We start from the raw sequence: 15,380 nt of genomic DNA, 5'->3' as shown, positions 1-15,380 counted from the left end.
GATCTCATCACTATTTCAATTGGTGTTAGACTTATATCTTTATCTATACCTTTTATTCTGATATCACTCATAGCACTATTATCAATATTAAATTTATTATTGAATTCCTCAAAACTTAGGATAAGCATTTTTATATAATAAATTTAATAAGTCTAAGTCTAAATCAAGTCTATATTTTAAATAAAAAATGGAGACAGGTAGCGCAGTTATAATTTTTATTTTCTTAATTGGAATTTGCTATTTAATATATGATTCAATACCAAGTAAATATACAAAACTAGAAAAAAGCTTTGGTGGATTTATGAATAGGAGTCTAGTTAGATTTGAATATGAAAAGTCACCATTACATACTATTGTTTATGGTGTAACTGGTACAGGGAAAACATATTTTATTAGACAATACTTAAAATTAAACTCAGTCCAAAACCAAGATCTGCGAACGGACGAAGTCCGTGGCAAGCCAAGCAGTTTGGTAAACCACGAACAAAGTTCGTTCACTGATCAAAACCAAAACCGGGACCAAAACCAAAACCAAGACCAAAACCAACACCAAGCTAAAAATATAGTTATAGTGTGTAAAAATGACAGAGACTGGATAGATCCTGAGTCTAATAAGTTTTATACTGGGTTTAATAAATGTGATATAAGTATGATAATAAAAATAATATGCATAAAATTCAAAATTGTGTAATAGTACTTGATGATATGGGTGATAGGTTAAATAAGGATATAGCTTATTATTTTACTGAATGTAGACATTATAATATTCAAATGATTGTAATGTGTCATAAACCAGCTCAAATAATTAATACGGCAAGAATGAGTTGTGATACTATTTATTTAACAACTTATAATGGACCTCATCTATTTAAAAACTTTAATGAGATATATAAATGTGAACATGACTTCAATAAAATAATTAATGAGTTAAATAGTAACCATTATAATCGTACAGATGGAATGTCAGATGAACTTCGTTATGGTATAATTAAATATAATCAGAAGGAAAATACTTTTATTATAATTAATAGTAATAGAACAATGATATATGATTCAGGAATTGGTTTCCTTGATTTAAAAGCTCTTAGTTTAAAAGATGAATTAGAAAGAGAAGATATAAATAAACTTATAGCATATATGAAACCACTCATGATAAATGCAACAGATAGAAATACCATTAATCATGATAATTATCAGTTTTATTTTAATAAACTTCTTACTTTAAATAATATTAAAATTCAGAATGATGTTTTAACAAAAGAGATGGTTAAAGCAAAAGGTTTAAAACAATTTTCAAATATTGATGGAATTATAGGTTGGGGTTTAGTTATAACTAGTTATATTTATCCTGATTCAATAATAAAAACTGTTGGAGCCGTGGCAATGAGTGCAATCAATATGTTGAATAGAGCAAACACTTTGGTTAACGTTGGATATGTTGAAGATCTGCCAAACAGGTTCCCTTTTACACAAAGTGATTATACTAATACACAAAGTAATTATACTGATACACAAAGTAGCTTTGCTAATACACAAAGTGATCTTACTGATAGTGAAACATGGACAAAGTCCTATCTGGGAACCAGTTACACTGATCTAAAAATTAGTTTAGTTAATGGGGCACGTAAACTTGTTACACCCTTAGAAAAACTACAAAAAGAATATATAAATTAAGAGATGGGAATTTTGAATAGAAAGGGAGGAAAATTTTTAACCAGACTATATGGAAATAATGAAGAATTTAGAGAAGAGATTATAAATTTTGTTAGAGATAAAAAGGAATTAGACCATGAATTGATTTTAGATAAGAGATGTAAAACTATTACACTCAATACGTTAGGAAAAAAATATTTAGCAGAGTGTATCACATCTAAAGATAATACTAAAGATTTAATTGAAATCATGGCTAAATATTATCTGCGAAGCGGTTACACCGATAGTGAAACACGGACAAAGTCCTATCTGCAAAATGATTAGGTAAATATTATAGTTTACCCTATTATAAATGCTTTTAAAATGTTTAGAGTGTAACTATAAATATGGAAACATTGCTGTTTTAAAATATCATTATGAATCATGTCAAAGATAAAACTGATAAATGTATGTGTGGTAATATAATACTAAGTGGTATTTGTGCTAATAATTTTTCTCCATGGGGTTGTTCTTTAAAAAATGAATCTAGTTCTAGTTCTAGCTCTAGTTCTGGTTCTAGTTCTATCTATGACTCTAACTCTAACTGAGACCCTAACCCTAATCCTAACCTTAACCCTAACCCCAATCCCACCCCTAATCTTAACCCTAACCCTAACCCTAACCTTAAACTTAGCCCAGAAGTCTTAATTAGAAGTTGTAATAAATGTAATTATATAAAACCACTAACTGATTTTGATGAGAGTAAGTATACATGTAGAAGTTGTACTTCAGCTAAAGTTAATTGTCCATATTGTGTTTCTGTTGTGAGATATGATGTGATACAGGCTCATGTAAAGAAACAACATCCAGATGTATATATACCTAAAGGATTTAGTAGAAATTTGAGTGAGAAAACAATTAATCCTAGTTGGCAAAGCAAAACTGTAAGTCTTTTAGTTATTAGCCAAACTGAGGAAAGTTGTTCGTGTAAATATTAAAATTTTGTATCATTTCTTATTAATAATGGGTTAAATATAGAAAAGGTAAAAGAAAATATAAATTTATTGAAGTGTATAGATAATTTAAAATAAAAAATATAGAAAAGTAAAACAATAAAATTTTTAAAAAATTTAGATAATTTTAAAAGTTATTTAAAAAGAGGGAAATCACTCTTTAAGCGCGATAAATAGTGATTTTGTACTGGGGCATCACTCCGATAGGCGCGATTTCGCTCTTAAAGAGTGATTCGCTCTTAAAAGAGGGATTTCTCTTATTTTGAAAATTTATAAATTTTTTGTTTTTGGAAAAAAATTAATTTTTTAAAATGAAAAAAATATGTAAATTTAGCTTTCTTTCATATTTAGCAACCACTAATAGTAAATGAAGACAGACTATAACTCAAATGTGAATTAGTTAGATTATAACTCAAATATGTTGCAAATTATGCACAAAAAATAAGTGAAAGAAATTTGTGAAATGCTTAAAACAGCTTTAGTTTTTCTCCACGAATCTGGTGAATATTCGAGTTTACCATTCCAGCATTTATGTCAATGACCATAACACTGGAGTCGTAGAACTTATATTTGAAGATTTATTTGGAAGAGAAGATAACATTCATTACTAAATTTTATTGCAATCTGAAATTTAAATCTCATTATCTCGAAAAGTATCCGTCCGATTTAGTTTCTTCCTCTTGCATGTCTTATAATATAGGCCTGTGGTAGTCACTGCCAAGTTTGCTCAATTTTGAACCAACAGTTTTGGAGCTATTTACATTTGAAAAATTCCCCCACGTATTAACATTGGTTATAGAATTAAAAAGATAGTCCCACTCCTCCCCCTTGGCGTACAGACCTCATTCTCATACAGAGTGTGTATCCAACTAATAGTTATCCATTCAGAAAGTTTGAATTTAATACTTTTTTAGTTCTCGAGATATTGCTAAAAATCCGTATATTTTATGTCCAAGTTTTGCTATTTAGTTCGTATGCCTTAATTATGCTTGTTTAATAAAAGTTATTGTTCAAATGAGTTATATTTTGTGTAGCCAAGCGAAAACCATGATGAATAGCCAAAATATGCCGTGGAGAATAATGGTGCCCACATGGAGAATTATTCTAGAACATTCTTTGTGAAGTAACCTGTTACACGTTACTGACTAGCCAATCAGAATGAAGATTATTTACTGGAGTTACAAGCTAGTGGTTGTTTCAATGCTTTATTTTTGTTACGAGCTACTGGTTGTTACAAGCTAATGGTTGTTACCATGCTACTGGTGGTTACAGGCTACTGGTTGTTACAAGCTACTGGTTGTTACAAGCTACTGGCTGTTACAAGCATAGTTTACTCGATACTAAGTGACAGAAAATGATAGATTTTGAGTGAATAAGTATCGGCGAATTTGCAAACGAGCTTATTATTATTTTCTAGAATTAAGCCATTTCTTAATTTATTGTTAGACTTCGAGTGAATATATAGTAGTGAATAAAATGGGGGTATAAGCAAGTAGTAGATATAAAGAGTAATGGGAAAAAGGTGGTATTTAGTCATCTTCCGATTAGGAAGTGGCAGAATAGCACCCTTTTCCCACTACTTGATAGATGAGCAAAACCAGCCTTGATAGAATTCACGCAAAATGTTGAAACAGCTGTGAACCAAGGTAAAGCGAATCAAATTTTTGTTCAAAGTACAAAAATCATAGCTGGAAAACAAGAACCGACTCGAAGTAGATATTTACTCAGAAGCCAGCCCAACAACTCACTGAACACTATTAAGATCCTACTAAATTCTACGAATCATTTTGAAACAATAACAGATTAAAATTATCATCAAAAAGGCAAGTCTGATCACAAAAACTATAAAAACACCTGAGAAAGTTTCTTTACAAGTTACGACTACGAAACAACTATTGGCACAAGGACATGTGAAAAAAAATTCATTCAATAACGGACAAACTAACAGAAAAATTGACATAAACGGCACATAGAGAAACACGAGGGAGGGGAAAGGAAAAGAAAAAAAATAATTTCAGAAATATCTAAAAAATGCTACAGCGGTACTTCACAGCAATTATTTTGAAAACCCTTACGAAAACGCTGTTCTGCTCAATCAAAAATCTCTTATAAAAATGTAGCATTATCTGTAGAATAGCTCTAGAATAAATTGTAAAACAAAATTATTACAAACACCTTAAAATCAGATCTAACAAAACAAATGAGCCGAAATTTGATTAGGTTACTCCGTCTTCTTTACCAAACACAAGTCAAAATTAGTATCAATCAATTGGTAACATCACCGAAGCCAATAGAAAAAGCATTCAACAAAAACATGCTATAAAATTAAAGAATACAAAAATTGCTAAAGAGTTCTAAAAGGCGAAGAATAGAGCAAAAATGCATTATAAGATTATTTTTTATTTAAAAAATTACCCAAATAAACGTCCAAACGCACTAGATTAAATAAGTGAGACAAACACCGGAAGAAAAATTGCGCAAAGAAAAAAAACAAGTTAAAAAACCGCGTCGAAGAAGCCGCACGTGATCAAATATCGCTAACTTAGAGCAAAATTTCTCACTTTTCTCACTCTTTCAATCATGCATGATCACAAATTAACACTAAAATATCTCTCTGATTTCCACGTTTGCACAGCAGATTGACCTAAACTCTTCCTTTCACGTTCGGCATTTGACTTCCTCTAACAGAATTCACCGATTAAAAAATGACCGGAAGAATTCCGGAATCGACTCGAAGTCGTCGTCGCCGAAAAAACTACGCATTCTACTAGCTAGCAAAAACTGACAGAAGACATAAAAACATCAATCGAAAATAACAACCTGAAGACAAATAACAGAAAAACTACCCAAATGTAAATTTACCTTACAAAAAAATATTTAATTATGTTTCGTACAGTACAAGTACATATTCAAACAGACTTTCATTTAACAAAATCGAGACTATCAAAATTATGACACAAAATTTGGCAGGTCAAAATAAGCTGACCAACAATCCTCATTTTGAAAAAAAAAGAAAAAACAGTATGTGAGGGCGAAAAATTGTAAAAAAAAATTAACAAATTCCAGTTTTTAATTAATAACTGAAAACCGCGGCTCAAATTGTAATAAAACTTGAGAGCACTAGGCTCCACCTCAGCTAATAAACCTAACAAAACAAAGTAATGGGTAAAATATCGAAATGAGGGATGGGCAAAAAGAAGCATCTGTAAATTAGCATAAAACTCACTTTAATTACCTTTAACTTCCTTTAAACTAGGTAAAAATATCCAAACATATGAAATATAGTCACCAATAGTTGTCTACAACTAGCTTTTAGACAGCATCGTGAAATATCGCAATTGGCAAAAAGAACCATCTGTAAATTACCATAAAACTGCCTTTAATTACCAAAAAACTTGGACAATTACATAACTTTAGAACAGAAAAAGCGTGAAAAAATTGACTCGCTTAGCGGAAATTTTTTCACTCTTACATTTCTGGCATTGTTTCAAAAAAACCTTATTAGCAAAAAAGCTCTTAGTTCTTTCGCTCTTCCAGTTTGGTCACAAAAAAAATTCTTAAAGCGAATTCACTCACTGAAAACATTGCTAGCTCACTTGTAAAACAGACATAACGAGAAGAGGTCCGCAAAACGACTTAGAGTAAAATTGACTATCTTAATTGACAAAATCTTTTTAAATTAATCATCAGAGAAAAATAACAAGAACAAAATAGGAAAGTATCTGACAAATACTGAATATAACCGACTGACGTTGGGCGAATTGCTCGCAAACGACCGGCGAGCGGTTGGCTTTGGTAGTAGCCAGCGGAGGCTTAGGGATCTTATCATTGGGGGTGACCGGAGTGTGTGTGAGGGGTGAGCGTTGGGGGGGGGGGGGGGGTCAAGCGATGGGGTGCAGGGTTGGGACGGTTAGATGAGAAAGGGTTCAAATCGACAGGTAGAGGAGGGTGGACAATGGGATTGATTTTTTCTTGGGGGGGGTGGGGGTGGGTGTGCTGGTGGAGGGGGAGTTGCCTGACTGAGGTGGGAGAAAAAAACGCGCTCAGAGGAAAACTCGGTAGTACAAAAAATTGTGTTGAAGAAGACCAGAGGATTAATATAATTGCTACAAACTTCGGTTGAGAGCAATTAGTAATAAAAAAAACAGTTTCAAAAAGTAGCCTAATTCAGTGTGCAGTTTCAGTTAGACTCAAAAACATATTTCAGCTAAACTGGAAGCTATTTGGTTTAATACTGATGTCAGCTAGCAATCGCTATGAAGAATTTCGATAACCAAATGCACTTAATGACCGGGCTTTATCGGTTCATCCCGTGTTTTATTTTGCTCTTTTGACTTTGACCGTATTCACTACAATGCGAAATTCAATGCGTGCAAGCAATTAAAATCCATTCAGTTGAAATAGTGAGTGAGGTGAGTCAGAAGTCAAACGTGAAAATCGTGACTTATGTAAAACGAAAAAAGTGATCAATATATAAAGCGAATTCTGAAAAAGGAGAGTGCCAAAATAAAAGTCGCTGAGAGGCTGGCGCGGCTATTTATATTACAAGAAAGCAAATTAAGGCAAATTTTTCTGACGAACAAACATTTTATCAAAAACATGACAAAATAAAAAGACCCAAACTTTCTTAATGATTCCGATTTTAGAGCAACGGGGGACTTACTGAAACTAAGCATCACGGGAAAAATAATTTGATTAAAAATTAAAAATCTTGATCATGCCCATTGGGATTGAAAGAATAGAAAAACATAACCGAATAACGTCGGGGGAATTGCTGTCAAGCGACTGACGAATGGATGCTAGCATTGGAGTGGTGACCAGTGTGTGTGTGTCTGTGTGTGTGTGTGATGGGGGGCAAGAATGGGGGGGGGGGTAAAGAGATGGGGGTAGGGTTGCGAAGCCTAAATGAGATGGGGTTCAAATGGACAGGTGGAGAATGCTGGACAATGGCAGTGTTGAGAGGGTTGATGGCGGGAGGGGGATGACTGAGGGGTCAAACTTTAAAGATTAAGAACTACCCTTCACACCATGAAATTGTCTCCCCGGAACAGTTTTGGTGAATCGCATTCTTAGAGTATAGTAAGGCTTAGGGCACTAAGAGAACTTGATGCTATCTTAGCGCTACCTGTTTATCCCGTTTTGACAACCAAAACTCAATTGGGTGACGAAAAATCGGTCCAGCAAAAAATCGCATAAAAAAGACCATATGACTAACATAATTGCTGCAAACTTCCTGAGAGCAATTAAACACCTTTCACTGAAAAAAATCGAGTTTCACTGAAAATGCTGATCAATCACATTTCGCTTATTTACCGGATTTTTTTCACATCCTAATTTTCGCGCTTTCTATCAATATTGCGACATGAACAGAAAACCACCGTCTCTCTTCTCTCAGCAATTCGACCCAAACTTTGTTTTAACGCATTACACTTCCTGTATTAAAAACAGTCCAACAAAATTACCGATCAAAAAAGACGCTCAACCAACACTCCTGTTCGAATCGTTAAAAAGGAGAGCACCTGAATAATAGCCGTTGATAGGCTGTAAAGAAAACAAAAACATAACGCCTCTTTGAATCGTAAAAATTGATCGCCTGTACTCAACGAGTCGTAAAAATAGGGCCGCTATAAGGTCGGCTATTAAAAATCAAATTATATTGTGCATCTTTCAGTTCGCTTTTAGTACTAAATTATCGCCAATTGAGTTCAGCCGCTCAAGATTGTGAATTAAAGAAGTTTACATCAGCAGCGAAACTGAAGTAGTCAATGGCGAACGGTCAACTCAAGAAGTCAAATCGGTCAAGTAAAATTTTTTCATGAAACACGCAATTTACAATAATTGCTTCAAGTTTCGCGAGAAGAATTAAAAACTGACCTTGATGGCTAAGTGTGCCACTTTGAAGAAGTACCTCTGTTCGTATATCCTGTCTTCTAGCTTCAATAATTGTACGTACGCTCTTAGGGTCATCTTCCGCATCGAATAGGCGTGAAAGTCAAATTGGCCCTCCCAGATCTCCTCAAAGTGGCGCAATACCTAAATCACACAAAGAAATATCTGGAAGTGCGTGGTCCCCCCCCCCCCCCGTGAGCAAATCTTCTGCTTGATTCAAAACTTACCTACAATTTTTGATTATCTATAGCATTGCTATACAAATGATAACCGCTTAAAGGGAGCGCCAGTACAATTTTTTTTAAAAAAGTTTAATTCTTGGAGTTCGACTAAACAAAATGTTCTTTAACGTCCAAAATTTTTAGAAGATTTTAGATCAGACTTTATTACCTTCGGATAGATTTCTCAATTTGCATCAAATTATGCAATTATACCACCCCAAATAATAGTAGGACTGAACAGACACTTAATGACCTCTCACTTTAACAATTTATCCCGTTTTTGATGACGAAAGGTCAAAGGGTCAGACCAAAAAGCGATCAATCAAAAAATGGTATAAAAACCACAAGACCCACATAATAGCTAGGAACTTTGTTTGAGAGTAAAAAACTTTTCGTTGGAGTGTTTTTTTGAATATTTTTGGTCCAACAATGAAGTCTCCTTCAAATGTTTATAACATTACAAAACTGGATGTGCATTATGATAGGCATTATAACTAAGCTACAGTAATTCGAGCTCATTAGAAACAATTTTACATCAAAACTTTGGCTCTCACAAATAAAGAAAAAGCGCTAATAGCTATTTTCCATTAACTGCTGACAACAGCTACTTAAATGATAATCGCAACATCTAAATCGAGCATTCTCAAAAGATTTATTATTCATAGAAAACTTGGATAAGATAGTGTTTGTAAAAAGTCAAAGGAATGAACGCGATACCTGATGGCACTTTTTAAGGGCTTCTCCAAGTTGACTCTTGCGATGGTAAGCAGCACCTGTTTCAGACAGGAACCAAAGACATTGCATCTCATTCAAGTTGTCAACTACATCCTGTCCCTCCTGAAAACAACATGGCCTAAACATAACCTCAGTTTAACAGCTCTTATTTAGTCATAGCTTCTAAGCTTTTCTGTAACACGTCATACTTGTAATCCATCAACGACCGGTCATTCTTCAACTCGCCGTTTACAAAATTTTGTACTTTGGCTCATTTTGACCATTTGATCACTTTTTCTGTACTTTTCGTTCAAAATTTTTAAAAACTAGAAATTTCTGAACCATTTTTCTCACTTTACGATAGGTTTATTTTAAAAATATGCGCCAAATCACCCCTTTTTAAGCCCATTTTAACCATGCTTGTCACGATTACTGCCTTTACATTCGGATTTAGCAAGAGCAAGAGTTATTTGAGCTTCTTATATCTATCAGTAGGGGCTCCAAAAATAATTTTGCCGACAGAGATCAGTTTTTATCAACTCCGCAAATATTTTCAGCCTATTGTAGGACACTGCAGACATTCTCTAAAATTATGAGCTGTTTCACCTGATTTCTTATGAATAAAAATTTTTTATTACAACAAATATTACGCTTAGAACAAACACTTGTCAATATCAAGCTAATTCGATTCATATTATCAAGAATTTCAAAAATACTTAAATTTCACGACAGGCTCTTTTCTATATTTTTCATCAAATTCTTAACCTAAATTCATCTGTAGAACAATAAAAGGAGATGAAAAGTCGACCACTGCATGCTATTGCAAGATGTCAATTTCACCACGAGAATAGTGACGCTAACTAAAAATCAAAGAACTTCATTGATATCTAATGATATTTTTATGAAGAAACATTTTGGTGTCAGCTATCGACTTCATTTTCTAATTAGAATGACAATTAAATTTATAATATCCGTACAAACTAGTCCTCAAAAAAGTATGAAAAAATTTCGAGTTGAATTCAATGTAACTATTTGGTTAAGGTCTCATTCAATTGATACATTTGCAAGAAAAGCATGCATGATTCATTTAATTCTCTTGGGATGCTAAGAGTCATTAGGCAAACTCGAAGAGAAGTGGCGAAATAATCAGATCCGACGACTAAAGCTGTCGAAAAAAATTGGCATGAAAAGTTGTTGAAATGTTTATTTATTTCCATTAAAAGCAAGCGGAATTAGTTTTTTTCTTTCAAAAACTGCAAAAAATGTTGAAATCTTCCTTGGTTTCATTTCATTTAATCTGTTTCTCACGCTTTGCTCCAGGGATTTAGCAAACGTCATTATGCTTGCGCAAAATTTATCCAAGGTATTCCACGAAAGGGTCAAGAGAAATTAAATAACTGTATTTATTTGGTGAACATATATTCAAACCAAATCAGCCCATCCAGAAGCGCAATGCTTTTCAAGGGAGGCCTGGACTCTATTAAGAATTAGTTTCAAGAAAAGGTCCAACATTCATAATTTGAAGAACTTCTTGGAAGCCAAAAAATTGTACGGAAGACATTATTTTGCAACTTCAAACCTCAATTTCAGGTTTTTGAGCAAAAAAATAACGCTAGACAAATCCCCCTTAGGATTAGAGAGACGAGTCTGCGGTCCACATTTAATGCATCACTAATAGAGCCAAATGTAAACATAGCCGGCATATTGCCGGAATAGCTGCGAAATAGACTTGCGTGCCGTAAAATACAGATGGAAAAAGATACAGAAGTGAGTTGATAATAGTTATCGCCGCCGCCTATGAAACTTACAAGTTTATTTCAAAGGAGGTTGTTTTTGGGTGCAAAAAAAATTCCCTGTCGCGTCCCGAACAGGCGATCTCCGGATTAACAGCCAGTCGCCTTAACCACTCGGCTGTCGGACCATACAATCTGTTTTCTTACAATCAACTTTGTTTTAGGAACAGATTCTGTTTCTGAATAACCGCAATTTAGGTCACGCAGAAAGCGTGAAATCAAGCGCGAAAAAGCCATTTAAGCAGTGACGAGACAGAATGTTCTAGAACAAATGTAAAACGAAAATGAAGCGTCAGACGACGAAACAAAAAAACATAGCCGGAAGAATTCCGGAAGCGACTCGAAGCGTAAAAACTTTACAAAACCCTAATTGCAGCTGAAACTATTACCTTTTTTAATAAACCATAAACTCATTATCCCACCATCCCCCCCCCCCCCCCCCCGGTCTGATCTTAAAATTGGTGAAAACCTCTGTCACCAAGAGAAACAAAATGCCGCAAAAATATTTATTATTGAAAACGTTTGGTAAGGATAAGTGCAAAATTATTAGGATAGTCAAAACACTGATAGTCTCAGAAAGCTGAGAGGGCTATCAACTGCCCTCAAATAATTCATGATTCTAATCTCAAAAAGATCGCTAAAGCAAACGGCAGATAATAATAACTTAGAAACTAAACTAAATTTTTCAAAAAATAATGCTCAAAGTTAAGAATAAGAAAACTACTACAGTTAGATTTCTCATCACTGCAATTAAAGCAAAAACAACATATACTTTGTTCTTCTTGTATATATGCTAGACAACATGATTTCAAACTAATTCAAAAATAAAAATAATCATAGAAAAGCAACTGAGTATAATTTAAAGGCAAAAAATGTTTAGAACAATACCAAGGTCGGAAAAAAATACAATAAAAAGTAATAAGTAGCAATTCTGGAAAAGGCTTTCTAGTACCCTCTTAGTACTGCCTTATGTTGAATGAAATCAATTGCAACCCAAAGACATGACGAAAATCTAAGAAAAAGCCGAAATCATTCAATTTGTTAATAACTGAAAAAAATCAATAAAACCAGTATAAATGTAGGTGCCAGGACAGAGCTAGAATGATACAAGCTAAAATGTGAACAATATGGACACAATGTAAGGAACACCGTAACAAAGACTAATTCTTGATTTTTGAAAGTTCAAATCAAGGTTTAAAAGTTTTGAAAGTTTAAAAATCAAATTTAAAAAAACAAGAAAAACTAACACCATTTCATTTTTCAGCATTCGAGACATAGGAAATACAACGATACATCCGAGACAAAAATCTATCCTCCTGAACAGATCAAAAAAAGAAAAAGCAGAAATCAAACATACGAAACATTTTGCAAAAAAAAGTCAAAAAATTTTTAGGACTGCATTTATAAAACAAAAATTAACTAATTTTCAAAAATTTAACGCTAAAAAACTATTGACGTTTTTATTGAAAAGAAATTAAAGACCCTCATGTTGCACAAAAATAATATTTCTAGTAATTAAAACCAAAATACAGACAAAAAACTGAGAAAAATAGGAAAAAAACTACCAAAATCGGATTAGCATATGTACAATTTTATAAAATAAAATTACATCGAGGTAAAAAGAGGCATCGAGTATATGAATTGTCAACGGGAAGTTGTCATATTGACTGATTTTTGACAAAAAGACAGCTAAAAGATCCAAAAATGAAGAAAACAATAGGAAAAAGGCCAAAAATTAATTAAAAAATCAAGAAATTTATGCCAATTTTGAACTTGAAACGCGTTTTCAGGCTCTGCAAAACACTGTGCTATTAATTTCCAAGGTTTACATTTCAATATAGCATCGAATAAAAATCATTTCTACAAAAAACCAAATTACAAGCAAAAAAAACGGGCCACTTAGACGAAAAAACGGCTAAAAACGGTTATCTATATGTGCCATTCAGTCAAAAACTACTTTTCAAAGTCAAAAAGTCATTCACTAAACGCAGCGCATGATCAAAAAACTTCTCTCGCTCAGAAAAAATTAGTTCACACGGCAATTTTTCTCACTTTCGCTTTTAGGTCAAAACAGCGTCTGAACGAATAGTACGGTAAAAAAAAAAACATAGCAGGACAAGTCCTGACGTACAATTCAAAGAATTTTCATTGACTAAACAGAAAAACTAGACCTAGAAAGGACTATGAGTGAATTGAGAAAACCATTTAAAAACTTCAGGTAAAAAAATAAGAAAAAAAAACAGAAAATCAATGTCAAAACGCCGCATGTGAACAAAAAAACCACTAGCGAGAAATAAAAATTTAATTCAAACAAAAAATCAGGCCTACAATGAGCTGTGAATGGATTGGGAAAACCATTTAGAAACAAATCCGATCCAAAAACTCGAAAAAACAGTAAAAATCAGAGTGAAATTGCCGCATGTGAACAAAAAACCACTACCGAGAAACCGAATTTTTGTTCAAACACCGTTTTCTCACTCTACTTTAAAATTAGAGCGAAAAAATTTCACGCCGCAAAACCCCTCGCATTTTCGCTCCATTTCCTGTTTCGGCGTGACCAAAATCACAACTCCAATTTGACTTCAAAAATCATGAAAATGTGTGAACAGATCTTAAAAAAAAAGACAGCGCCCCAATACAATTCAAATTCTTTGAATTGTAAAAAACCTTAAGAAAACCAATACTCCTCTTCGAGTCGTAAAAAAACCAAGAGCACCGCACTATAGCTACGCTCAGCTTACAGCTTCGCAGCTATAAACATACCCGGCAGATTGCCGGAAAATAGCCGCCGTTGATTCCAATAAGCATGATTAGGATTGAAAGAATAGAAGATATTGAAAAAAAGAGATTTTTTGTACAAAAACATTTTTTAAGTCCGATTTTTTTTGTGATGGCATTTCGTAGTTGAACATACTTTTGTTTCTTAGAGAGAGGCTACAGGGTTACTATCAATACCAATAAGCATTAGAGATGGTAACAAGGACTTATAGGACCGACGTTCAAATAGCAGGCATCTAAAATTGGGCTTTATGGGTTTATCCCGTTTCTTTTTCTGACTTCATTTTTTTACTGACTCTGTTCACTTTGAATTGCTTTGCTGAGCAACTGATGTTCAAAATCGCTTTTAGCAGAATGAGAGAAGAGAGAAACTAGCCTAGAGAAGTCAAAAAGATTTCACGCAAAATGTTGAAAAAGCGGCAAAATGAGGTAAAGCGAAACATTTTTTATTCGACGAAGTAAAAAAAAAATAGGAGCGCTATAATAGCCGGCTGAGAAGATGAGGGCGGCTATTAATAAATCAATACTTCTGATGCGTCGGGACCTTATGAAATATGGTCAATCGGTATGGATCACCATTCCATTTCTAGCAATTTTGCATTTAAACAAAACACTTCAGAAAAAAGCTTCTACAGCATAACTTCATTTTGTAATTGCTTCTATTTACAAACTTCAGTGCTTTTTCAATTGTTTGTTTGATAGACATGACGACCGAATGCACACCAAAGCGTTTAACATTCACATCTTGTGAATTTTCGGTATTTTATATTCACCGTGAATATTCGGATTTATGACTAACTTATTATTCGTGCAACGCATAAGAGACAAAAAATTGACAAACGTTGGATTAATTACTCTCAAACATCAAGTGGCGGGCAATTTAATTTAGGGGTGTAGCTTAGAAATTTTACGGGTGCATAAAAATCCAACCTCATAGGAGTTCGAATCCGCGACCTCCAGGACTGCAGTCAACATCTTAACCGCCAAGCTATAATGGCTTTCACGCTCAATAGCTCAAAAAACCTTTCATTTTGGATCTTTGGGGTTTGTGCCCCCGGCATCCCAATATTATTTGCAACAACACCCCCCCTCCCTCCACAGCATGTGCAATACTTTTTTTACACAATGATCTATTATGTAATGGCACCTGTTCTATAACTTGAGGGAAAAGATCATTTATCTTAGCATCAAGATTTTATTTCTGAATTGAGAGCAATTGGGATCAAACAAAAATTAAGAAGTCAAGCGCAAAAAATTCACTGGAAAGCAAATAATGTTGTAGAAAAAAAGCACAAACGGCCAAGATTATTTAAATTTTGCATAAAGACGCACGTTCGTTT

The 15,380-nt window shown here is 33.7% G+C and overlaps 1 protein-coding gene across 2 annotated transcripts in view; it reads right to left on the bottom strand.

Moving 5' to 3' along the window:
• The window catches only part of LOC142337492 (N-alpha-acetyltransferase 16, NatA auxiliary subunit-like), a 444,167-nt gene that overhangs the window by 27,781 nt on the left and 401,006 nt on the right, over positions 1-15,380 (bottom strand). For both annotated transcript variants that reach the window (XM_075386756.1, XM_075386757.1), the window contains exons 13-14: positions 9,473-9,592; positions 8,520-8,678 (exon numbers count right to left, since the gene is read on the bottom strand). In XM_075386756.1, the coding sequence (XP_075242871.1) occupies positions 8,520-8,678; positions 9,473-9,592 (279 nt within the window). The remainder of the gene's footprint in view (positions 1-8,519; positions 8,679-9,472; positions 9,593-15,380) is intronic.

Source organism: Convolutriloba macropyga, chromosome 4, assembly GCF_964194025.1.
Source record: "Convolutriloba macropyga chromosome 4, txConMacr16.3, whole genome shotgun sequence".
Lineage (NCBI taxonomy): Eukaryota > Metazoa > Xenacoelomorpha > Acoela > Convolutidae > Convolutriloba > Convolutriloba macropyga.
This window is presented reverse-complemented; position numbering and strand designations above follow the sequence as displayed.